Below are 27,548 nucleotides of genomic sequence, written 5' to 3'. Positions count from 1 at the left end.
GTAGGTTTTCAGGTGAGATATATTATTTCCCTCTAATTCATTTATTACGTGATGCCAACACACACCAATAATATCTACTATATTAAGATTGACAAGTGAACTCACACTGGAGCAGAATTAGAAGAATTTGTCACTGTGCTCAGTAATGATCAACTCTTCATTAAACAAGAGCACCATGTACAAGGGAAGCATTAATTTAGACACGAGAATAGTTAAGTTGGCACAAGACATGAATGTAAGTCAGTAAAAACAAAAGGTTTATCCCCCAAAATGATGGCACACACTTTTACAAGAAACGTCCCATGGCCTTAAATACACCTTCCAATGACTAGTGAAGTCGCAGTGAATGCACCTCCAACGCATATTCCCAAAGGTTGAATACTATAGCCAGGCAGTTTCTACCTCTTTTACTGCTCAAGCCTCAATAATTCATTTAAATTTAAAATTACCGAAATTACCGTGAGATCCAAGACACCTTTCCTAGGTATGGAGCTCCAAGACTTACACAACCTTAAAATGGAACTTTAAACAAGACTCCTTACCATCCCCGTAGCCCCGTTTTGCTCACTTCACCCGAGAAACTAGAATGTCTTGTCTCAGACAAATGTGGCCCTTGATTCTGGCCTCTGCTAAAGCCCACTTCCACACCCCTCACCCCAGTGAAAGGGTCCATCAGCATCTCTGTTACCATTTATTTATCTAGCTGTTCACTGTTACTCCATTCACAGCAAGGCTCAGCCTGTCATTGGAGGAGTTGCTCCAAAACATTTTCCGCCTTGCAACTTAGATTGGTCATCTCCATGAGTGAATTTATCAAGGTGATTTGGGAATGTCTGGGGGCAGACTTACTCACAGACCCTGTGTATTTTCAGTGTTGTATTGAACCCTAGATCCTTGCTATTCTTATTACAACCAATCGTTATATATTCAAACTGCACCTACCGTTTAGGATAAAATGGATGCAATCATGTGAACTACTCTGAAATCTTCTTAACAAAAGGCAGGAATTAGGATTGAAAGTGAGGCTCAGACTGTTATACCGACAAGATGGCGAAGGGTAATTTCATTCACCTATAATGGCAGCAGTCTCCAAGTTTGCAAGGGGAGACTCTGAGTCTCCCAAAGCACCAAAATCAAACTAAAGACAATTGTGCTGTAAAATGCCCATTTACTTCTACGATAAAAGAGAATGTGTGTCAAAAATAGCTAACTAGCAATCCTGTCGGCACACATGTTCCACAGGGAAGAGAGCAGAGAAAAGTACTTTTGATATCACAGGCTTTTTGAATAAGCAAGGAATATGACAAACAGTGAACAGAGAGGGGCATGGTCTCTAGTCAATGACATATTAAAGGGTTCGAGGTGATTTGACCTGGTATGGTCAGAGGGGAAAATCATCAGAACAGCCCTTACCGCTACTGGTGAATTCAAGAAATTATGAAAACTGAGGGAAGCACTCAGAGTTGGTCACTTAAAGTATGGTAGAATGGGGATGCAGGAAAATGCTGGAAGTTGACAGTAACTATGAATTGCTTGACAAAACAGAAAATGCAATGGGTAGTAATATACAAGTGAAAGGTTTCCTTCAGTAGTTTAAAGCATAGGCAATGCAAAGTCACAGTAGTGCCCGTGGACCATAGGGCTGCTCTCTCATTAGAGACTGAGATGATTGATGGTGTCACCATGTCTCAGGCGAGGGGAAGACGTTGAGAAGGAAAATTCTTCATGGTAGCTTCAGCTGTTGTGAGAATTGAACCTATGTATCATTGTACATTGCATACCAGCCATCTGACTAACCGAGCTAACGGAATTTAAAGAAAAACTGCCACGAAAGTGAAAATAGACTTTAGTCAATGATGCTTCCTTTGTTACAGTAAAACCTTATGTCATTCATTCAGCTCGCAACCGGTCATTCTTTTGTTTTAGTAAAAGGGATTGATCTCCATGGAGAATGTAACATTCTGTATGGCTCAGTCCTGAATGCCACCCACTTACCAGCTCCGTTACTGGGGAAGGTTTGGTGGTTAAATAACATCAACATAAATCTTGAACAAAATCTTGAACATTCTACACTTTCCTTTGGTCCCAAATCGTTGAGGTTATTAACAAGTGCAGTACCTCAATCTTGATCCAACCTCAATTAGCAATGGATTACCGTGCTTAAGCTGCAGGAAGGGTGAAAGATATTACCTGCCTTAGGCTACTGATTTCCCATAATCTGTCATGTAAGAGCTAAAGAATGTGCCAGGATGTTACTAAATACCAGTTGGTATAATGCTGACTACATTCAAAGCTGTGACTCCAAAATACAAACCCAAAGTCAGAATCTGCTGAACAGCTTCTACCAACTCTTTGGGAGCCTGGCACCACAATAAGTTAGAAACTAGGCAACTATCTGGCAGTGAGTGGGAGCAGCTAGAGGCAGGAGAGGTGATGGGGTGGCAACTTAAAAGAAAAAACATGCGTTTTTGGTAAGAAGTCAATGTCAAGTGGAGGTCCCAGTGGTTTAGACAAGGACTAGTCACAGAACAATTATTGCAGACCCACCCAAGGGAAGCAAGGGAGTGTTGCAGGAAACAGGGCCTTTGGCCCATTGTGTTCCATGCCAGCTCTTTCAAACAGCTGTCCAATTAATCCCATTGCTGGGTGTTTAAGCTCTTCAGCTGAGTTCTTTGTATAGAAGTGGCAACTTGAGTGAGAGGATACATTCCTCCCCAATATATTGTACCCGACACCCACATCACCACCACCACCACCTACCCCAGCTGCTGAGTCCTTTTCCTGAGCGAGTTGAGATGTGGTTCGCCCAATTGCCTCGGTTGGTGTAGTGGCAGGAGACTGGCTTTGCTGCACCAGATCGGGCAGATTGGTGTGGCTGGCAAAGCCGTTACTGTCAACATGGCCAGTCCACTTTTTGTCACCAGAATTCTGCAGAGACACAGAGAGACAGATAGATAGATAGATGGATAGATAGACAGGACAGATGGATAGACAGACACAGACAGGTGAAGCACAAACTGCTAGCTACTGACACCCACATCAGCCAGCCTCATAAAGGGCACCATCCCCTCCCTACCACAGCACCATCCCCAATCTAGCAAAGCAAGGGAAGATGGAGGTGAGGAAAACATGTAACAGGCTGGGACAATACCAGGGCTGCCAACTTCACCAGATGAGAGAGAGAAAGACTGCACTTCCATAAGTGGCTTTCACAGACACAGGACATCTAAGAGAGCTTTACAGCCAATGATTTTTCTATTGCAAATGTGGCAACCATTATAATATAGGAAATGCAGCAGCCACTTTTACAAAGCAAGCTCCCACAAACAGAAATCTGATTTTGAGGAGGTAATCCTTTTGGTTTTGTGATATTGGTTGTGGGATATAGAATGGTCTGGATACTGGGGGTCAACTTCCTCTGCTCTTCTTTGAAATAATGATTGTGGAATTGTTTGGGTCCACCTGAGATGGCAGACAGCATCCTGGTTTAACATCACATGTGAAAGAGAGTACCTATGACAGTACAGCACTCCCTCAATACTGCGCTAGGAGAATCAGCCTGGAGTTTAGGGCTAAGGAGTGGAGTTTGAACCAAAACTTTTCTGACTCAAAGGCAATTGAGCTACAATGGGCCCTTCAACTCCTGGAGGTTTCATGCTCCCACCAATGGTCATGCAACATGCTTCCTTTCATGATGTTCCATTAGCCAATTGGCTTGTTCTCAGCTGTCAGTCAAACATTCATAGCACTAAGACAAAAAAAAAATTAATTGTCCCTGTAATTTTTCTCCTGAGTTTTCTGAAAGATTTATCTTCCAATGCCTGGAGAATTGTTAGTCCCCAGACAAGAGAGATCAAAATTTAGTGCATAGCTTTGATTTAGATTAGCACAGTGAGTCAATGGTTAGCACTGCTGCCTCACAGCGCCAGGGACCTAGGTTCAATTTCAGCCTTGGGCAACTGTGTGGACTTTGCACCTTCTCCCCGTGTCTGTGAGGGTTTCCTCTGGGTGCTCCGGTTTCCTCCTACTGTCCAAAGATGTGCAGGTTAGGTGAACTGGCCATGAGAAATTGCCCATAGTGTTCAGAGGTGCGTGGGTTAGGTGCATTAGTCAGGGGAAATGTAAGGGAATGGGTCTGGGTGGGATACTCTTTGGAGAATCGGTATGGACTTGTTGGGCCACATTATAGGGATTCTATGATTTGAGACAGAACTAAATGGATCAGGTGGTGTAACTCCAAAGCCAACTGGATAGGCGAGAACTTTGGTCTACTTCCTCAAAGAAGTGTTGACTCTGAAGTGACATGACAGATGTCAAAAAGTAAATAATTCAATGGCATGATAGCATCACTAACATTTAGCTATTGGACAAGAACTGGGGACAGGAGTTTAAAATAACCAAAAGTTTGAATGGTCAATATTTTGGGCAGAGTTTCTTTTCTCTGAAGGTAGTGATGCCTCAGGAATGTAGTTGGTATGTTGGGTGATAACTCTCTCCAGGAGGGGTCCAGACCAGCTCCTGACCTGGGCAGAGATCACACCATTAAAAAGGCAAGTTGTCTTCATAGAGAACACGGCATCTTCTTGATTGCCTGAGCAGGGTTTGATCACTTGAGGAGGTGAGGAGAGGGAATTGGGGAGAGGCAGTGGTCCGAGGACAAACCTCTGCAACATTTTTCCATCTTTGGTCACAGAGTTATCATTGTTTTTTTTTTGTTTCTCCCAGGTGTTTATATGACTGCATAGGAAAGGATATTGGCTTGAAGTTTGAGTGTTTAATTCCATCGTTCTTGCCCTTATATTGTGGTGCAGTGTCAATGGCCTGATCTTGTCCATAAAAGGTTGAATGATGATAAAATGGCAGCTTCTGACAGGATTGAGCCAAGTTCAAGGTACAGGGACAATCAAACATTAGGGGAAGAGAAAGGTCCAAGTGCCGGATTTTGCTCTTTGATTCAGAATGGAAGGATCAAAGTGATACAGAGGTCACAAAGCTGCATTAGTTGGTGAACAGTAACATGGCAGCAATTTTCCATGAACTGACCAATGAGAGTCTGGGCTTACTGTCCAATTCAGGATGATGGGTGAGCTCTGGACATCAAGGAGACCTTCTAACATGGAAGAAGCAGCAGGATGCATTCCCAGGGAAGAAAGGGCAACAGAGCGTCTGTGATGGAGCTGTCCCCTCTGCAACTTCTTTAATCTACTCAGCAGCCAGGCCACCGAGAAAGGGAAACCTATCCTCGGGGTGCAGATACAACCTGGGATGTGGGTTGGCCCTCAAGCCTACTTGCTGACCGGCTCCCTCACACCTGCACCAAAACCTCCACATTCACCTCCAAGTCATGCACCATCCAGATTTGCAGTTCCTTCAGTGTCAAAATCCTTGAACTCCCTTCCTAACAGCAGCAGTTTAAGGAGGCAGCTCATCACCCCTCCTTCCAGGGCAATTAAGGATGCAGATGTAAATTCCAGCCGTACTACCACTCTGCATCCCAAGAATGGATAATTAAAAATCTTCCCACTTCTTGAAACTGAAAGTCAAATTCCAGCCGAGTCAACATACAAAATTGGTCAAGACAAGACCTTTGATAAAGTTTATTTGAATTCATTGCAGGGAAGAAGGGAAAACAGGAGGAACAGAAACAAAGGAAAGATCGATTAAAGTTATCTTGCCTAGCAGTGGTCATGTTACCTGACAGCTTTAGTGCCAAGTATCAAGGCCAGGCTTGTCTATGGGTGTGATAATCCTTGAAGATGAAGATCGTTTGAGAGTTTTACATCATGCGTTTAGTTGAAGTTAAATTTAGAAGCTATGTTTCTACATCATACCTCACCTTTTTACTATCAGCCAACAAGGCACAACTTGGGCAATTTGAGAGAGCCCAGTGCTGTGGGATGGAACCAGCAATGGATTGGAGAGGCACATACTTAGTCTTTCACCTTCAACACTTGACAGGAAAGGAGCTTACTTCCATCAACAATCTTTGGACTTGACTGAGCAGTTCAGAATCACAAAGGGTTTGACAGAATAAATGGAGAGAAACTACCCAGTGCCAGTTAGATCAGTAACCAGAAGGTACAGATTATAATCCATGTATCAAACAAACGAGAAGGCAGGTGAGGAGAATTGGTTTTTAGATAACTCCGCAAGTTGTGATCTGGAACGTGCTGCTAAACAGGGCTAGACTGAAACAAAAACTAACGGAATTTTCAAAAGTGCATTGGACAAATACTCACAGGGAAAGGTTTGCAGGCTATAGTGAAGGAAAGAGGGGTGGGATTAACTTGACAACTCCTTAACAAAGCCGACACAGGCACAAATATCTTCTTCCTGCATTGTGTACTCTGATTCCTTGGTTGGCACACCACTTGCCTGAGCCAGTGACAGGTTGCAACTTACGTCATTACATTTCAAGACTAAAATAACATCAGAGAAGCTCTTGCCATGAAGAAGCCCTATAATAGTTGGTAGAATCATTGCAGTGAATGTATGGAGCCATATTGGGAACTCCACATCTACTCCACCACATCCAGCGTGTAAGATCACCTTTTGCCCATTGCAAAAAAAAAGGTTACAGCCTTCTATCAAAAGGATATTCCCTGGATAAGACAATGATAGTTCCACCCCAACTGCCATTGAGAATGGATGTATTTAGGATATTGCAATGAGCAGCAGCAGTTCTTGCCTTTGATCTTTCTTTCCATCTCCTTCAATATTTATATTTTATTTACTCCACCTGTTTCTTTCTTAAATTCAATGCCTTTCTATTCATCCCCTTCTCATTGGTCCTCAAACCCCTCTCTCTGACTCCATAACGTGCAGGTGATCTTCACTACTGACCACATTGCCTTGCTCAATTTAACTTCTTTTGAAATTATGCAGATGAATAAATGAAAGTTGGGTTCGTTCCTTCCAGAGCTGTAATTACAAAGTCATTTGGTTTAGCTATCTTTTCGCGCAACCCCAACACCTACCTCCCGGATAATCAGGGTCCCATCTCCTGAAGCACTGTTGTAAAGGTCAGATGGCAGAGCTCCCTCTTGCATGCCCACCAGGCCGTAGCTCTCATTGTACTGCTCGCTGCTAGCTGGTGCAGAGGATGGCCTGCAAGGTAAGGACCCAGACTCAAGAGTGGGCAGTTTATTTGCAAAATATCCCAGAGCTGTGGACCCTAACTTCCACCAGTGACAAAGAACAAAGGGAGTGAGAAAGGAAAGAAGAGAGGAAAGGAGACAGAGAAACACAGGAAGGGAGAGAAAAAAAGGAGGAAGAAATGGAAAGTAAAATGCAGACAGGAGAGAAAAAGAATAAAAATAAAAGACAAAAAAACCTGGAATTTCAATAGCACTTTTCATAACATTTCCAAGCAGTCTGTAGCAGCTGTGTTACTCCTGAGGTATTGTCTTGTTGTAATGTTGAAACCATAATAATCAATGTGTACACAGCAAGATCCTATAAACAGCAATGTTAAAGATTTTTGTGATATGCTTGGGAGATAAATGCTAACGAGAACCATGGAGGAATTTCAAGATTCTTCTTTCAAATAGTGCCATGGGATCTTTTATATCTATCTGAAGGGATAGGTTGGGTCTTGCTTAAAATTTGCACTTCTGAAAACCTGGTCCTGCACTATGAGTAGATTTAATGCTCAGGTCTCTGCAGTGAAACTGCAATCCACAATCCCCACTGAGTCACAGCTGACTCTTTGTAATTTGAAGCTTTAATACAGTTTATGCAATCATGGGCTTTGCTCATAAACCAGTAACCAAAATGTTAACAAACAAAAGCCATGCTCACAAACATAACGTGCTGTTAAAATGTTGAAACACTGGTAGATGGTGGGCAGATTCACTGAATGGGGACTGTGAGAACTGTGATAACATTCTAAATCAAATTATAGGAAGAATGTAATCATGCTGGAGACAATCTGAGGAGATATATGGGGATGTTGACAGAAATTGTAAATTTTAATGATGAGGAAAGTTTGGATGTTTCTTTGCAATACAAGCGGCTGAGGGGATATTTATTGAGCTGTATAAAATTCAGAGGGGTCCAGATAGAATGGCTACAAAGGATTCATTTCTGAGTACAGACATCAATACCAAGGTAAAACATTTTAAAGTAATTTGCAGTGGGTTGGGACAGGTTGGGGAGAATTTCTTCCACCCAGAGGGGCACTGTCTGAAAAGGTGGTGGAGATAGAAACATAATATTGCAAAATTAAAGAAGTTCTGGACATGTACTCAAGCTGCTCTAACCTGCTGACCCCTAGGACAAGAGCTAGAAATGGGACTGGAAAGGATAGTTCTTTAGCAGCACAGAGAAAATGGGCCAAATGGTCTCCTTTCAGGCCATAGATATTTGATGCTCCTATCCAAGGTTCGATTCTTGATCTCATACATGCAATCACTTCAACAGTGATCACATGTTCCATTTTACCCAATTATTACCTTTTTGTTAGGTCTTCCTCACTGCTCCAAGTCCTCAGAATTAATTGTGCTGCACTTCCAAACAATTTTTGTAATAATCCTTCAGTTTTGGCCATTGCTAATCAAGTTCCTATCTCTAATTGTTCATGTGGAGATGGTGTTGACTTGCCTTTTTGACAAGTGAGTGACTTGCAAGGCCATTTTAATGAAGAGTCAATCCCATTGCTTGGAGCTTACACTTACATATAGGCCCAGACTGGGAAAGGATCACAAATTCCTTTCTCTAAGTGACATTGTTAAACCAGCTACTTTTTTTTAAGGTCAAAACATAATTTCATCGTTATCAATGCTGAAATTAGTTTCTCATTCCATGCTTATTTACTTAACTGAATGATGGTATGCTCTGTGTGGGGTAACTGGTATTTAAGACTTCCCTTACATTATCCTTGGAATATCACTGACTGGGACTGTCCCATCCTGTGCCTCATTTTCTGCATCTTCTTCCTCCTCCTCCTCTTCTTCATCCTCACTGCTTTCCAATTCTTCACTAGACGACGAATAGTCAGTGACTTTAATTGGAGGTCGCGATGACTCTTCATTACGAAGCTCCCGCAATTCTTTGGCCAAAGCTGTCAAGTCCTAAGAAAATAAGTAACAAAAATATTGATTCAATAAACTTATCAAAAGCTGGGAAATTAAAATTTCAATCAGTATTCACAAGAAACAAAACGCGACAAAGCAAAGCTTTGGCATTCAAAGATGGAGAGGTTTTGGCAATCAAAGGCTTTTCTTCAGAAAAGGCTCAAAGCAAGACATCAGGGAGTGAATTTGAATAGGTCATTAGGACGAAAGAAATGTTCTGTGTCAAAGTTGTCAGAAAGCAGCGAGTTTTCCTTCAGATTTTCTCAACAGTTTGTCCAATTTCCAAGACTAACTAATATTTTAGTTAGTTTTGTTTTGGAAATATTTCCACGGAGGCATCAATGGTGTTCTGTTATTTCAATCTTGAACAGCATGTGTATGGGAAGATACAATAGCATGGGGTTATGAAAGATGACAGAAGTCAATCACCATTATCTTAGGGAAGGAAGGGATGTTAATGATCACGATGGTTATTTGGGCCAGCCAATCACCCACACAAGAGTTGGAAGGCAGATGACAGAAGAGACCGAGGACATGAGGGCAACACAGAGCTTTTATGTTTGAAATCTGTGTAAAGTTCCAGGTCCTGCAACTTCAATGAGGTTAAAAGAGGGCCCCATGCAAATAACCTTTTTTAGGTAACCAGTTACTCGCAAGGTACATTTTCCCTTCCGTTCCTTTCTTTTGATAGTGATGGAACTCAGTGCCCTCTTAATTCAAAGAAGTCCACACTAGAGATAACAATCACAACCAAAGATAGGAAAGTTGCTTCTGAATGGCTTGAAAGATATTAGGACTGTGCTATTTGTTTGCTCTTTTTCCCAAAATTCTTGGAAATATGGTCCCATAACATAAGTACAATCTGCCACCAGTGTAAATAACCACAATCCATTCAGAGCTACAACCTTTTGATATAAAGTAGAAGGTGTACCAAGTACCAACATGGCACAAACCTCTGCACCTAATACCCAGCAAACATTTCCTCTTTTCCTTTGCTAAGGTTGACTCCATGGGACATTGAGGAGATTTGACAAAGTTGTTGACCACCAGCAGGATGTGACTCTTCAGGGGCTGACATCCATTGTCTTATCCAAGGACCCAATGAGAACATATGTGAGGACCAAGCTACTTGATTACATAGGGCATCCTGCATCTTTATGGAGGGGACCAACAGGCTTACAAAGCAACAGAATATGGCTGCATTACAGGGCAACTATTTGAATAATTATACTCAGTATGGAACAGTATGCAAGCATAGAAAAACAGGAGTGCATGGGTTCAAAGGGGGAAAACATTGTAAAAAGGCAAAAGTAATGGCTCTTCACTTAAATGTACATAGTATTCAAAACAAAATTAATGAATTAGTGGCAGAAGTACAGGTTTATGGATGTGATTTTATAGCCATTATGTTGACATGGTTACGAAAAGATCAAAATTGGGAATGAAACATTCAGGGCTATGTGAATTTTTGAAAGGCAATACTGAGAGGCCTGGGTACAGTGGACATGGAGAAGATGTTTCCACTGATAGGAGGGACTAGGACCTGAAGGCACAGCCTCAGAATGAAGGGCCAACCCTTTAGAACTGAGATGAGAAAGAATTTCTTCAGCCAAAGAGTGGTTAATCTGTGGAATTTATTGCCACAGAAGGTTATGAAGGTGAAGTCATCGGAAAGGAAAGGATAACAAAAATGTGTAACTGTCGGTCGATTAGCTTAACATTTCTCATTGGGAAAATGTTACAATCTATAAAGGATACAACATTAGAGCTTTTAGAAATATACAATATGGTCAAGTAGAGTCGGCATTATTTCATGAAGGGAAAAATCATGTCTGACAAATTTAGTTGAATTCTTTGACGAGATAACAAGCAGAATAGATAAAAGGGACCAGCAAATCTATTATGTTTTGGATATTCAGAAAGTATTTGGTAAGTTACCACATATTAGGCTGCATGATAAGAGTCTTAGGAAGTAAAATATTAGCAGGAATGGATTGGTTAACTAATAAAAGACAGAGGGTGGGGCATTTTCAAAATACCAACTTGTAACTACTGCAGTGGCTCAGGGATCAGTGCTGTGGTGATAATTATTTACAACAATGTTACTAACATGGATTAGGAAAGTGAATGTACTACAGTAAAGTTTAATGATAACACAAAGATAGATGGGAAGGTAATTGCCGAGGATGAATCAAAGAGGCTGTAGAGGGATATAGATAGGTGAAACAAGTGGTCAAAATAACTTGGCAGATAGAGTATAACATGAGAAAATTTGAGATTATGCAGTGTGGAAGAAAGAATAGAGGAGCTAAATATTAGTTAATTGGAGAAAGACTGCAGAAAGCTGTAGTACAGAAGGAATTGGGAGTCCTCATCCATGAATCACAGAAAGCTAATGTTAATTTTCAAGGTTATAGGAGATTTAATGGAGAATTGGCTTTTATTTCAAAAGGAATGGAGCACAGAAATAGGGAGTACTGGATTAGTGGTGCTGGAAGAGCACAGCAGTTCAGGCAGCATCCAACGAGCAGCGAAATCGACGTTTCGGGCAAAAGCCCAGGGAGGTCTTGCTGAAACTAAACAAGACACTAGTCAGGCAACACCTGGAATACCATGAACAATTTTGGTTCCCATATCTAAATACATATACGTTGGCATTGTAGCAGCTCAGAAGAGGTTCATTGAGCTGATCCCAGATATGGAGGGATTGTCTTAACAGGATAGGCTTGTGCTCACTGGAATTTGGAAGAAGGTGACCTTATTAAAATATGCAACATTCTTAGGGGGCTGGACAGGGTAGATGCAGAGAGGCTGTTTCTCTTTCTGGGAGCGTCGAGGAGCAAAGAACATAATTTTAGAATAATGTATGAGAGCAAGGTCCATTTAAAACAGAGATGAGAAGGAATTTCTCCCAGAGGGTAGTGTATCAGTGAAATTCTTTGCTGCTCTGTGTTATAGAGGCTGGGTCACTAAGTAAATTCAAAGTTGAGACTGGAGGCCAAGAAATGTGCATCGAGTAACTCACCTCCTGACTCTACAAAGCCTGTCCACCATCAGAAGGCACAAATCAGGAATGTGATGGAATACGCATCAGCACAGCTCCAACAGCACTCAAAAGCTTGATAATGATACATCACAAAGCAACCTGCTTGATTAGCACCATATCCACTCTCTCCACTACTGATGTCCAATAGCAACAATGTGTACCATGTACAAGATGCACTGCAGAAATTCATCAAGGTTCCTTAGACAGTACCTTCCAAATCCATGACCACTTTCACCTTGATGGACAAGGGCAGTAGACACATATAAATATCACTGCTAGTGTGTTCCCTTCCAAGCCATTCACCATCTTCACTTGGAAATATATTGTCGTTCTTTCAGTGTAGTTTGGTCAAAATCCTTGAATTTCTTCACTAATGATATTTTGGATCTATCTACAGCAGTGCACTGCAGTGGTACAAGAAGGTAGCTCATCGCCTCCTTCTCAAGGGCAACTAGAGATGAGTAATCAGCGCTGACCCAGGCAGTGACACCCACATGCAATGCTTGAATTATCAATGTTTCATTCTAATTCAAAAAAGAGAAACTATACTCAAATTGTTGTCAATAACATTCCTGCCTACTCTGATTAATTTCCACTAATCTAACCACATCAGTGGTTAGAACCCATCCGAAAAAGGTATAGGCTAATTATAAGAACTCTTGAGACAAGTTCAGCAATGGGGGTATAATACAGATTGCCATTTCTTCAATCAGTATTGAGGAGCAATCTTTTCATTACCATAATAGTCAAAGCTTTCTTTGCTCTCTTGGGTCACATACAGTTTGTGTAATGAAGACATACTTCCTCATATGCTACTGAAGATTAACACCTTGACGAACATTACTAAAAGAGATGATTTTGTCACTTTCACATTGTTCTTTGTCGTATCCTGCTGTGCACAAGTTAGCTGCCACGTTACAAACGTTGACAATGTTTTAAGAGGTACTCCCATTGGCTGTGAGGTATATTGGGATAGTTTGAAAGCTGCTGCAGAAATATATATTTTTAAAAATTACAAATTTTGTCTGTATTACTAATGAGTTACACAACCTTTCATTTAGAATGGGATCAAAAACCCATTGTGCATACTACTCAAATTGACATCATTGGCAAAACCCCCATTCACAGGTAGTTACTGCTGACCTCTCCCCTAGCTGATGTTTTCAGAGCTCATTGTGGCACTAGGCTTTACTCCTGTTTTTAATAGTGCAATAATGTTCTTGCTAACATTTCTGTCCCAGGGTTGCTACAGTGCTCCTGTGAAGCTCAATGTAAGCTGGAAGAACAGCACCTTGTTTTCCACTAAGACATATTACAACCTTCAAGGCTTGACATTGAGTTACAAAACAATAATCCACAAAATCTGCACTCCATAATGATCAAGGTAAAAACAATGACTGCAGATGCTGAAAACCAAATACTGGATTAGTGGTGCTGGAAGAGCACAGCAGTTCAGGCAGCATCCAACGAGCAGCGAAATTGACGTTTCGGGCATGAAGGGCTTTTGCCCGAAACGTCGATTTCGCTGCTCGTTGGATGCTGCCTGAACTGCTGTGCTCTTCCAGCACCACTAATCCAGTACTCCATAATGATCACCCTTTCCTCCCCTAGCAGCCTCCTCCCTCATTGTGTTTTCAGTTTACATGGGGTTGCTCTTTGTGGATTATCTCTCTGCCATTATCACTTACTATTAATATCCACTATTTCTCTTTATTCATTCTCCGTTAAACCTCTTCATCTCACTACCTCGATCCTCCTTAAGATTTTCTCTAACAATGAGCTTTTTAACCAAGATTTTACCAATCCCTTAAGTGGTTTGCCATCATATTATATTTGATAATGTTCTTGTGAAAACCATTAAGAGTGTTTTGCTACTTTAAAGTTGCTAAATAAATGTATTGTTCCAGGAGTCCCAGACTAACATGCAGGAATTGAAATTCGATTTTATTTTGTTGATCTGATTCACTTCAAATTCAGCGAAAACCTTCAGCATTGTCCCAAAGAGTTTCAAACTCAAGTCACTTTGCAAAGCTTGATACAAAAACACAGCAAAGGTGAGTAGATAGTCTTCCACAGCAAACACCACAAACACAGCCACATCCAGCATGTCAACACATTACAAGAACAACTAACTATTCACACAACACCAAACCACTGGAACACTGAGGAGGCCTGAAGTGCAATTGGTCAACTGAGCAGCACCTTTAAGTTGTGTTCAGCCTTTGAACAATTGCATGAAGAGCAGGCAGTTGTGGGGGTGGGATTCATGCACAGTTTCAGCAATACAAAAGCACCTGAAGCATCAAAGGTTAAAACACACATAGCCTTGTTAGGTCAGAGTAGGCCACTGTGCCTCACACGCAATACATGCAGATGTTCAGAAGCTAGCATTTGCAAAGCACTAGTCTTACCATTTCTCCCTACATTAGTGACCGAAGGGTCAGCATGGGGAGAGGGTTCAGGGAGAAAGAAAAAAAATAACTACCACATGACTTGGCAAAAGAAAACCAAAAGAAACTCAGAGAGGGTTATTCTGTGAATCTCAGTTATCCTTCGATTACTCATTAATTGTCCAGGTGGGGTGATGAATAGTGTGGAATTCAGCAGAGAACAGTAAGAGAATTTGGAAATGATTATCGTTTAGCCCAACAATCTGAGCCATTTCAAAAGTTCAGCAAAAGGATTAAAGAGTATAGGAGATGCTTATTTATTACATTCTGCAAAACACAGCCTGAAGAGGCAATGGCAGCAGATTTAATAATACCTTTCAAGAAAGAACCATAATATGTATTTCAATAGGAAAAAAAATGCAGAGATATGAAGATACAAAATGGAGAGGGGAAGTAATTAGATAGGCCTTCCAAATAGCCAGCACAGACATGATGGGACAAATGGCCTTATTCTGTGCTGTATATTCCACAAACTAATTTTTTCAAGGTAATTTTGTTTTTGTTGGATTGGCCTAAAATTAAGGCCCCAATCTGAAGACATTCAAAGGATCACAGAGGTTGACACAATGATGCTGTTGTGTTCTCTAATCTTCATCCAGAAATCAACAGAGATTTTGTTTCAAATTGAAAATACCTGCACTGTTTCTTCAAACTCCAAACACACAACAGGACATCCTGCAGTAATTAAAGAGTTGGTTTCTGCAGAACACAGTCTTGAAGGCAACTACCTGGTGCATCTCCCTCAACTGGGAGGGTCAAAGACATCTTCAAAATCCCAGCCATAAAGCGAGAAGACAGAATAAGTTTCCTCCATAGTTTAACCCTGAGTACCACATTGATAGGGTTGCTTTTTTAAGAAGCTGTGCCAATCTTAACCCTGCCAAAGTACAGTCTCTCCTTGTAGTATGGCCTGAAGAGATAACTGAATGTGCCCAGAACTACCACAAATTGGTGACTGAAATGTCAATTTCAATTAAAATGAAATCTTGGGCATTGGCTTTAATTGATTAGATAACAGAATGGGATAATCTGGAAGGTTATATGAGATTCTGAGGGAGAGGAGGAGGCTAAGTTAATTGGGCTGAAATGGGTTGTTTCCTTAGCTTTGAATGTTATGCATGGGAATTGGGTTGGGAGGAATTAAGACAGTTTATCGAGTGACCATAGCTTGAAAGTGCTAAAGGATTGAGGCAGTATTGGGGGTGGAGAACAGGATGTGCGACCATCATTAGTCATGTTTTTTCTAGCTGTCTCACACGTGGAATACAGCCTTTTGGTGCGAACGGCAAGATTGAATAGTCTGCTACCACTGGAGTCCTGAATGTGCCAGAGGGCTGCTGCATTGTCTTGATCCCACTTCCCAACTAAAGTTTGAATTTTTGCAAGTTTAGCCAGTATTTCATTGGGAGAAATTTCCAGATTTTGACTACACTTCAACACAGAATTATATTATCAAATCCCTATAGTGCAGAAAGGGGCCATTTGGCCCATCAGGTCTGTTTCGACCTTCCAAAGAGCATCCCACCCAGACCCAGCCCTACATCCCCAATAATCCATCTAACCTACATATCGGGGAAATTTAGCATGGCCAATCCAAATAATCTGCACATCTTTGGACTGTGGGAAGGAACCACAGCACCCAGAGGAAACCTATGCAGACATGAGGAGAATGTACAAACTCCACACAGACAGTCACCTGAGGCTGGAACTGAACCTAGGTTGCTGGTGCTGTGAGGCAGCAGTGCTAACCACTGAGCCACTGTGCTGCCCCAAAGAAGAGGTTTGTGAAATGGTTTTCCAGACACTCCCCCCTGAGTTTGCCTGGCTCTAATCTGATCTTTTGCACATTTGTTGTGGAGTTTTCCACAAGAGGAAATAGCTCCTATCCATCCACACATTTAAATCCTTTAATGATCTAAAATGCCTTCGTTCAATCGTCCATAATCTTCCAAACTTATATCATTCATACCTAGGTTACACAACCAATCTACGCAATTCAAGTTTCTAAGCCCTGATATCATTCTTGAGACTATAACTGCTAATGATGATCTCAGAAAAAAAAGTGCCAAATTCCTTTCCAAAATTGCACTTTAGCTGCATTGCTCAAGAACTGAATTAAACCCAGCAGCCAAATGCTGCAAAAAGCATCCAAATTTGGTCTGGATTTATACCTAAATTCCTCTTTTGAAAATTAAAACATCAATTAATTCAGAGGACCTGAGGAGATACCCAGCCAATAACATCAAACCACAAGAATCAAGGTGGGAGAGAAGTGCCAGGGAATAACAGAGAGCATTGGGCTCACCTTACAAGGTTCCCATCCAGTGGTTTTGATGCAGGGAACTGTCAACACCTCGCACCACTTCCCCCCCCCCCCAACCCCACCTGCCAATTCCCCCAAACTGATCTGGACAAACACCCAAATTAACCGTGAGACCTGCATGTCTCCTGCAAACCTTTGTTGGAGATTTACAAGCTTGTTAAAGAATCTTGGTGAAGCAGATTGCTCACTTACCATAACACTCCATAAAATATAGGAGCAGAAGTTGGCCATTTGGCCCATCGGGCATGCTCCTTCTTTAAGTGAGATCATAGCTGATATGATAATTCTTGACTCCATTTCTTCTGTCTTTTCCCCATAACTCTGGATTCCTTTCTTGGTTTAAAAAAGCTATCTATCTCAGCCTTGAATATAATTAATGATCCAGCAACTAAAGACCCCTCAAAGATAAAGAACTCCACAGGTTAATTCACAGCTGAAAGGAAACATTTCTCCGTATTTTGTTTTTAAATAGATGAGCCTTTTCCCTGAGTTTATACTCTCTAGTCCTAGACTTTTCCACAAGGAGAAACAACCTTTCGATCTCTATCCCCTCAAGTCCCCGAAAAATGTTGCGTTTTTCAGTCAGGTCTCCTCTCATTCTTCCAAACTCTAATAACACAGGCCCAACCCAGTTGACTTCTCCTCATTTGATAAATCCCTCCATACCCAGTGTACCGTCTCTAGACTGCCTCCAATACAGCGTATCTTTCCTTAGGTAAGAGGACCAAAACTCTTCAGAGTATTCCAGCTGTAGTCTGACTAGTACCTTATACAGTTTTAGTAAAACCTCCCTAACTTTTATGATTTGTCACTTTTAAAATAAACAGTCCATTTGCCTTCCTTATACATTAAATGGCAGTATCTTGAGTAGTATCAACATACAGATGGATCGAGGCGTACAGGTTGACAGTCCCCTGAAAGTGGCAACACAAAGATAAGGTGGTTCAAGAGGCTTATGGGATACTTGCCTTCATTGGCCATGGCACAGTGTATAAAAATTGGCAAGTCATGTTACAGTTGTATAGAACTTTAGTCAGGCCACATTTGGAATATTGTGTACAGTTTTGATTGCCAATTTACCAGAACGATGTGGAGGCTTTGGAGAGGGTAAAAAAAGAGGTTTACCAGGATATTGTCTAGTTTAGAGAATATTAGTTAGGAGGAGACAAACTTGGTTGGTTTTCATTTGAACGTCAGAGGCTGATAGAAGTCTGCAAAGTTCTGAGGCATGGATAGAATGGATAGTCAGAGTCCTCTTCCTCAGGTTGAACTGTCAATTTCTTGGGGACATAAGCCTAAGGTAAAAAGAGGAAATTTTAAAGATATGAGAGGCAGATTTTTACATGGAGGGTGAGAAGTGCCTGGAAATTGCTGCCAGAGGAGGTGGTGGAGGTGAATACGACAGCAATGTTTAAGATGCACCTTAACAGATACATGAATAGGCAGAGAGTACAGGAATATGGACTGTAGAGAGACAAAAAGTGTTTAGCTTAGCAAGGTGTCTTGTGTCCATGCAGGCTTGGCTGTGCTGTACTGTTCTTTGTAACATCTAATTCAGCCTGTCACGCAAACTAAAGCCCAAGTTAGCCATGCTCAGTAATGTGGTTATTGGGATTTCCCCCAATGTGTTGTAACACATTTTGACTCAGCAACTTGGAGGGCATTGTGTTCTAAGGCAACTCCTAGAAGCTATTGTTGGACCTTGAGGGGCAAAGTGTAGGTCCGACTCAGGGCAGCAACTGTTCACAGAGAGCTAAGTAGGGAGTTTAATTGCATCAACAAAGAGCAGAAGGGCTACTGTCTCCAAGAAGTAATTATGGACTGAACCTCTCACCATTATGGTCTGACTCAACACTTCACACAAATTGGGTCCAGAATACACGAAGTTGGTTATGCATGGTAACATTGGTCTCTACCCAGGCAACCCCCACTATACTCATCCTTAATGCATGGACACACAAAGGTAATCCCTCCTTAGAAAGCACAACAATGAATAATTTCATAGGTTAGTGCATTAACAATGGGAACAAGATAGTTCTGTTGAAATTAAAAGATTACTGCCCCAACCCGACAGTGCCTTCTCAAAATCTCACACTTGTCCTCATATCCAGATTGGAATTTTGGGTTTGCCAAGCTTCCAGAGTGAGCCTAGAACCTTCAGGGTTAATCTTCAAGATGCTGTACACGTAAATGTGAGGCTTTGATGCACTTTGGTAATCCTTAGAATTTAACAGTCTTACTGAGGTTGAGGTGCAGACGGATACAAGAGATCAGACACAGAAATCATTAAAAGCAGTTACGCAGCTTCACAGGGTGGTGCTCCAGTGGTAATGTCACTGGATGAGTAATCCAGAAATCCAGTCCTATTTTTCTGGAGACCTAAGGCCAAGCTGGAATTTGAATTAAATTTAGAAATCCAGTTAGAAAGGGGATTTAAGTAATGGCGATTGTATATCCATTGCCAATAGTTGTTAAAAACCCATCTGGTTCACTAATATCCTGGAGGGAAGAAAATCTGTCATCCTTATCTGGTCTGATCTACATGTGGCTCCAGACCCGCAATAGTGTGGAGAAGTGTTAATCGGCCTAGCATCCACTCAGTTCAAAAGCAATTAGACATGGACAATGAATGCTAGCCTTGTCAGCTACGCTCACACATCATTAAGGAACAAATTTTGAAAAATGCAGTCCTGTCGATCATTGACGGGGGCATAATATTCAAAAGTCAGAAGTTTATGTGAAACCTTTACAGAAGCTGCTCAGACCATATGGAATATTGTGAACAGTTCTGATCTCTACATTATTAAGGTATTGTGCAGGCACGTGCAAACATACAAATTAGAAACAGCAGTAGGCCACTCTGCCCCTTAAGGCTGCTCCTAAGATCATGGCCAATCTGATATGGCACAACTGCAAGTACAGAAAAAGATAGACATGGATATTAATGAAGAGGTTGGACCAAACAGGAAAGATTAACCAGCCTGTGATTCATTTAGTGAGAAAGAGAGGCCTGAACCAGATAGAAGTTTTAAGGTTACGTTTTCAAAAGACGAGCTGACCTCTCTCCCTATTTTTCTAAAATTGATTCACAGGAAGAGACATCACTAGCTAGGTCAGCATTTACTGCCCAACAGAGAGGGCAGTTAAGAATCGAGAGTGTTGTGTTGGAAAAGCACAGCAGGTCTGGCAGCACCCAAAGAGTAGGAGAATTGACATTTCGGCATAAGCCTTTCCGAAGCGGGGATTCTCCTGCTCCTCGGACGCTGCCTGATCGGCGATGCTTTTCCAGTACCACACTCTTGACTTTGATCTCCAGCATCAGCAGTCCTCACTTTCTCGCAGTTAAGAGTCGACTACATTGCTTGTGCATCTGGAGTCACATGTAGTCCAGACCAGCTAAAGATGGCAGTTTCCTTCCCTAAAGAACATTAGGCAACCAGAAGGGTATATCCAACAAATTGACAATGGATTCAATGGTCATCATTAGAATCTTAATTCTAGATTTATTTTTAATTTAATTCAAATTCCATCATCTGCCATGGCAGGAATCTCAGCTGGGTCCCCAGAACATTCCCTGGTTCGCTGAATTAACAATCCAATAATAATACCACAAAGCCATTGCATCCTCCATATATTCCTCTTGTACAAAGACATCGCCTCATGTATAACTATGTGCCCTGGGAGGTGGGTGTATAATTACTGGACATTCTGGAACTGTGCTGGAACATTGATAACCATGAGCTCTGAGGCTGGGGTTGGGTGCCAATTTCGAACAAGGGTCTGGTCGTTGAGGGCACCAATATTTCTTCTTTCCAAATCTGATTGGATCGGCGGAGTGGTGTCACCACTCATAGGTGGGAACTGATCTAGTGCCCATAAATATATGAGAGTCATGATTCAATCCAATCAGGAAGTCAGAAGAAACCTTTTTACCCAAACTGACGTGACAATGTAGATGTTGCAACAACAGGGATTGGTTGAGGTGAATAGTATAGATGTAGTTAAGGGGAAAACATGAGGGTATGGAAAGATACAGATATACGAGTAACATGAAGTCGGGATGGAAGGACGAATATGGATAGTAAAACATTGGTGTAGAGTAGATGGGTTGAATGGCCTGTTTGCATGTTGTACAATTTATTTAATTCCAAGCAGTGAGAGCAGGCCTGGAAGAAAATTGACATGCATTTCAAAATGTATACCAATCTCACCAAACTCTTCTGTTTCTTAATTATGAAATGTATCAGAGCTGGGAATTTGATCAACAAGAGTGACATGTCCAACCTGAGCTGGCCATTCCATTCTTCACACCCTTCTTTTTGTTCAAAGAAAAGGAACAATATAAAAAGCTCACAATGCCATCATGGTTTGTTTCGAGGTTTCATGGTGTGTTCTTTCTGTATGAAAGATGGCACTAACCTCATCTATTGCTTTCTTATAACTCTGAGAAGAAGGCAAAGTTAGTCCAGGATCGAGGCAAGAGAGAAGTCAAAGAAACAAAGAGATAGTGAGAGAGAGAAGGAGAGAGAGATAGAGAGAGAGAAGGTTAAGAGACAAAAGGAAAAAAAAGGAAATGTTAGTTCAAACACCAAGGATCAGTTCAATCAAAAAGTAAATCACAACAATGCTCTGCATAACAAATAACTCCAGCAATCCGTGTAGTTTCAATTTCCAACAAGGTTAATGATTTAGGGGGAAAATGGGCGAAACCAAAATGGTGCTTGAATTCATGCTTGCTGGCAGCTGCCTTCATAGCCAAACAGGTCATTTTGATGCCATGCACCGAGACAGCGCAGATAAAGTGACAAGGCAGTGTGCACACTTCAGGGACACAGAGCGGGTCCTTCAGAGGCTCCTGCCCTGTAGCCCCAAAACGGGCACTTAATGCATCTTCACCGATCATTATTATATATCGCGAAGTTGGTTGGTGGATGTGAGATTGTAGCGGGGCAGGGTGGGGTCAGTGCAGGTGGGAAAACTTCAGGAAGCCAAACCTAAATTTATTTTGCATGCAACTTCCCACACTGACCAGCAGAAGTGCCTAGACAATAATCAGAATCATAAAATCTCAGTTTAATTTCCACCTCACTGGAACCCACATTTTCATATTTGAACAGCCAGTCCAAACTGTAATAAGTTAGACATTGTACAGTCCCTCATGCAGTGCTCTGCAGTGGTCCATGGTCAGAATTTATATCCTTCTCTTTCTCTATGGAATGTTTGTGGTGGAATGGGGGGGGCAGGGCAGTGGGTGAGGAACCCCACCGCCATACCATCAGTGACAGCCTTCCCACTCTGTGGGCAGGGGATTCACTACATGGCAACCTGTTAAACCCTGTTGGTTTTGCTTGTGGGAATACCCCAGAGGGAGGTGGGGGGTGTGGTTGCTGTCCCTTGTTGAAAGGCAATCAGTGCTGGAACAGGGGTGTGCCCTCCCCCTGCCAGAATGGGAGAGTGTCCGAGAAGAGCCACCCTCTGCCCTCGTGGGTGACTCCCCTTCCACCATCATTCACCTGCTTTCTGCTTTCATCTTGGCCATCTTGGGACTTGGGTGGGGTGTAATACCAGAAGCAACCACAACCTCCTATTGGTACTGTTGAGCAGTAAAGAGCTGCCAGCCTCTGATTAGGTGGCAGCTCTCAGTGGGTGGGGGTCTTTAATCCCAGGGATGTTCCTCCACTACCCTGTTAAATGTCTGATATGGAGTTATTTAATATGGCAGACCATACTGAAAAAGAGGCAACTTGAGACTTTTGTTGTTTTCAGGGCAAAACCCCTGGCCCCACTTTCAATACCGATTGCACATTTTTTTCTCTGTGTTTTATAATATATATTTTCACAAATTCATTGAGTTGTTTTCCTTATTGTTCAAAACAAGAGATTCTTTAAAAAAAATCCAGTTCCATTGGCTATACAATCACTGGGTCAAGGAGTTGTGTTGAAGCATATCTGGAATCGCACACCACAGGATCAGGCCAATCAGCCCATCATGTCTATGCTCACTTTTTACGTTCAAACAGAGTATTTGACTATTTCTAAAGCAGAGGTTGATGGACTCATTGTTAAACAAGAGTGTGAAAGGTTGTAAGGAATAGGCAGAATGTAGTGTAACCACATCAGCCATGTTGTTGTTCAATGGTGGATCAGACTGGAGGATCCTAATGGCAGCTAGCTTGTATGTTCACATGCTGGTAAAGAGAGAATGGTTGTGAGTGGAGGAAGGTTGATAACAGGGGCCCCCATGGACCAGTGTGGAGACATCTGCTTTTCCTGATCTATATTAATATCGTAGACCTGGGTGGATAGGGCACAATTTCGAACCCTGTGGATGACACAAAAGCAGGAAGGGTTGGGAACTGTGAAGAGGATAATGATTGACATCAAGAAGGCAGAAAGAAGCTGATAGAAATATGGCTATATGACCAATGCAAATGAATACAGTGAAGTATTGAATGATATATTTTATTATAAAGAATGGGGAGAAGCAATATTAGACATGAAGAATGCAATTCTAAAGGCAATGCAGGAGAAGAGAGCCCTGAGCATATTGTGCGCAGATCATTAATGGTGGAATGGCAAGATGATAGAAACTGATAAAGCATCGAGTGAGCTAGGCTTTACTAATAGGGGCATAATGTACAAGAGAAAAGAGATTATTATACAACCAAGGAATAAGAATAGGCCAGCTCCACCATTCAATAAGATTGTGGCTGATCTGACTTTAACTTCAATTCTACATTCCTGCATACGCCTGGTAACGTTTCATCCACTTGGTTATCAAGAACCTATCTATGTCTACCTTAAAAACATTTCAAGATTCTGCATTCACTGCCTTTTGAGGAACCTTCATTAACTTACTCCAAGTCTTTATAAACATTGGTTCAGCCTGATTTGGAGGGGGTGGTTCGATTTTGAGCACCACACAACAGGAGGTATGTGGAGGGAGAGAGGGCAGATTATCCAGAATGGTATCAGAAAAGATGGATTGGAGAAGCTGGGGTATTTATCCTGAGAGGAGAGAGAAGGTCAAGGCAAAACTTGATTGATCAAACTCATGAGGAGTCCGGACAGTGTAGACTGGGAGAAGATGAGCGCAAAGATCTAGAACTAGTGGGCACTGGGTTAAGGTGGTTGGTAAAAGAATTGGTGGCAACAAAGGGAAAACCTTCTCATGCAGTAAGTGGTTTGGATCTGGAATGCACTGCCTGAAATTATGATAGAGGCAGATTCCTGGAGTGGCCAGTGGTGCAGTGGTAATATCACTGAACTAGAAATCCAAAGACCCAGACTGAAGCTCTGAAAGTGTGGGTTTGAATGCCACCACAGCAGCTGGTGAAACAAACATTCCCATTTGTAAAATCTGGAATATTGGATGGTGAAGAAAGTTATCTAACAGTACATCAGAATCTTGATCAACTGGGCCAGTAGGCTGTAGATGGCAATAAATGCAAGGTGTTGCATTTTGGTAAGACAAACCAGGCCAAGACTTATACAGTTAATAATATGGTCCTGGGGAGTGGTGTTGAACAGAGACACCTACTGGTGCAGGTGCATAGTTTCTTGAAAGTGATCTCACAGGTAGACAGGATGGTAAAAAAGATATTTGGTACACTTGCCTTCATCAGTCAGAGCACTGAATACAGGAATTGGGACATAGTATTATGGCTGTACAAAACATTGGTAAGGCCACATTTGGAGTACAGCATATAAATCTGATTGCCCTGCAATAGGAGGGAAGGTGAGAAGGGAAAGATTTTAAAAAGGGACCTCTGGGGCAACCTTTTCACACAGAGGGTGGTGTGTATGAGGAATGATCTGCTAGAGGAAGTGGTGGAGGCATGTACAATTACAACATTTAAATGACATTGGGACAGGTACATGAATAAGAAAAGTTCAGAAGGACATCTACCAAATGCAGGAAAATGGGACTTGTTCAGTTTTGGAAACCTGGTTGGCATGGATGAGTTGGCTGAAGGGCCTGTTTCTGTGCTGTATGACTCTCTACGTGGCCAGTCTCTGTAACGGTGCCAACGAAATTATCATTGTAAAAACCCTTCTGGTCCAAGAATGTACTTCAAAGAGGGGAAATCTACGATCTTTACCAGTCTGGCCTACATGTGACTCCAGACCCACAATGATGTGGCTGACTCTGAACCGCCCTTTGAAATGGCTTGGCAAGCTACTTCAGTTCAAAGACAATTATGGATGGGCCTTGAAAGAGCAAGTCAGTGATTCGTGGTTTTTAAAAATTAAAAGAGTTGAATAAGATCCTGAGCAGAAAACAAATTTGCTGAGCTACAAGGAAAATATAGGACTAGGCAATTTACTTTTGGCAAGAATTGCCTGGACAGAATGGGCTGAATGAGCTCCCTCTGATTCTATGAGGCACCAAAAGAGATATATCTGAAAAGGAAAAACATGCTGGGCTACGGAGGAAGAATTGGAAAAAGTGCACCTAAAGGGTAGCTTTTTTTCAAAGAGTGGCTACAGGCTGAATTAACTCTTTCTGTGCTGCAAGTTACAATTATACATAGATGAACACTGGGAAATAACTAGTCTGTCATTCTACAAGCAGCAAGTGCATCCAATTCACAGAGTAGATGTGTGAGTGGATTTGTGTTTATGGAGTACGATTTAGCATGAGGTTTTGCGGAATGCTTACAGCAGGTCTCCCAGGCCGTGTCAACTCCCGGCCCTCTTCTGGTTTCACTCGCGAACTCTCGTGAGGGAGAACTGGTGATCCTTCAGGCTTCCCTGTTCCTGCAACATTACAAGATCACCACACTGAAACCTGCAAAAACACTTCCAATAACAGCAATCTGCATTTGTAAAGCACCCTTAACGTGGTAACATGTCCCAGGAATCACAGGAGCTGGCACTAACAAATTTAGACACCAAGACCCAAGAAAGAGATATCAGGTCAAATGACAAAAAAACCTGATCGAAGGGATTTGTTTTAGGAAGTGTCTTCAAGGACGAGGGGAAGTAGGGAGGTTTAAGGAGATGATTCTCAAGTTTAGGGTCCAGGCAGCTGAAAGCATGGCTGCAAAAGGTTGAGAAGTTATAATCAGGATACCTCAAGAGGCCAGAATTGAAGGAGGGAAGGGACTGAGAGGGTGTAGAACTGGACTAGATTGCAGATGTCGGGGTGGGTTCATGGAGGAGTTTGACTATGAAGAACAGGATTTAAAAATCTGCATATGAAAGAAAATCACCTATTTAACATTAGAAATAGAGGACATCACATTTTTAGCACTCAAATATCCAAAAAAAATTATTCAGCACCAGAATTTGGTGTGTTTTTGCTTGAGGACTAGCCCTCCTTCAAATCTCGGAAAGTTGAGGGTTTTCCAGTCTCTCACAAGTGAATGTTTATCTGAGATGGTTTCCCAGGGCCTTATCTAGCAGTGCACACAGGTAAAGATCCCAGCTGCATGTTCTCTCAGAATAGGAGACCTAATAATATTTGATACAAATGTAATGGACCAAATGGCCTCCTTCTATAATTCAGTGTGCTGTTTTGCATTGCAAGATCCAAAATTTGAACCTTTTCCAGACTGTCCAGGAATCAAAACAGCCAGATTGACACCTGGCTGGGGAGTCATTAAGGAAATTGCAGATTTAGAGAAACAGGCTATTTGGCCTAACTGCTCAGTGTTAGCCAATGCTTCACAGGAGCATTCACAACCCCCTCTTCCCTTCACTTTCTAGTCCTTTTTCCCTCCAGTATTTATCCAGCTACCCCTTCACTGTGTCTATGCTACTCACCTCAACCACTTCCTGTTGTAACAAGTCCCACAATCTCAGCTTCTTTGCTGATAAAACTTTTCCTTGAATTCCCCTTCGAATTTATGAAGGACAGTCCTATAGTTATAAAACTCTCATTTCAACTCTCTCACAAGTTGAAGCTTCTTCTCCACTTCTTCCTTCATGAACCTTCTAAAATTTTAAAGCCTGCCTTTTCCGTACTCATTTAGTCATTCTTGGATATGGATCTCCCTCATCCTATAATTCAATGAAGAGCATAGGAGGGCATACCTAAAAATGAGGTATCAACCTAGTGAAGCTACAACACAGGACTACTCACATGCCAAACAGTGAAGACAAAATGTCGTAGAAGGGCTAACTGGTCTCACAGACAATGGATCTGATTTAAACTCTGCAGTTAGTTCCTACATATTCAGTCATGAATGGTGGTGGTCAATGAAACAACAAGTAGCAGGAGGGGCTTCCACACATGAAATGTCCCCATGACTGTCGACTGGGGAATCTAGCACATCCGTGCAAAAGTATTTTGTGACAACCTTTAGTCAGAAGTGTTGAATTGATAAATTATCTCAGCCTCCACTGGAGGTCCCCAGCGTTATCAACCACCTCATATCATTTCACATGAAATCAAGCCAATGGACTAAGATGGCAGCTCACCACCACCTTCTCAAGGGCATTTAGGGGTGGCCATTAAACACTGGCCCAGCCAGTGACACAGACATCCCATGAATGAAGAAAATACGACTTTAATGTTCATTAAGGAGGTTCATTAAGGCAGAAGTGGAGAAGAAGCTGCCAAGTGTGGGAGCATTCAAAATTAGAGGTTATAAATATAGGATCAAACTTTATAAATCCAATGGGGAATTCAAAAAAAACCTTCTATACCC

At 41.8% G+C, this 27,548-nt stretch overlaps 1 protein-coding gene across 8 annotated transcripts in view; it reads right to left on the bottom strand.

Annotated features, from left to right (window-relative positions):
- LOC140478784 (TRAF2 and NCK-interacting protein kinase-like) overlaps positions 1-27,548 on the bottom strand; it is a 245,463-nt gene that overhangs the window by 15,246 nt on the left and 202,669 nt on the right. For 4 of the 8 annotated variants that reach the window (XM_072572152.1, XM_072572154.1, XM_072572156.1 and 1 more), the window contains 5 exons: positions 25,556-25,653; positions 21,313-21,336; positions 8,872-9,071; positions 6,978-7,107; positions 2,761-2,928 (listed from right to left, as the gene is read on the bottom strand). In XM_072572152.1, coding sequence (XP_072428253.1) covers positions 2,761-2,928; positions 6,978-7,107; positions 8,872-9,071; positions 21,313-21,336; positions 25,556-25,653 — 620 coding nt within the window. The remainder of the gene's footprint in view (positions 1-2,760; positions 2,929-6,977; positions 7,108-8,871; positions 9,072-21,312; positions 21,337-25,555; positions 25,654-27,548) is intronic. The other 4 variants (XM_072572155.1, XM_072572160.1, XM_072572157.1 and 1 more) reach the window with 1 other exon arrangement.

The sequence above is a fragment of the Chiloscyllium punctatum genome, chromosome 6 (assembly GCF_047496795.1).
Source record: "Chiloscyllium punctatum isolate Juve2018m chromosome 6, sChiPun1.3, whole genome shotgun sequence".
Lineage (NCBI taxonomy): Eukaryota > Metazoa > Chordata > Chondrichthyes > Orectolobiformes > Hemiscylliidae > Chiloscyllium > Chiloscyllium punctatum.
Note: the sequence above shows the minus strand (reverse complement) of the source record. Positions and strands in the feature narration are given on the sequence as shown.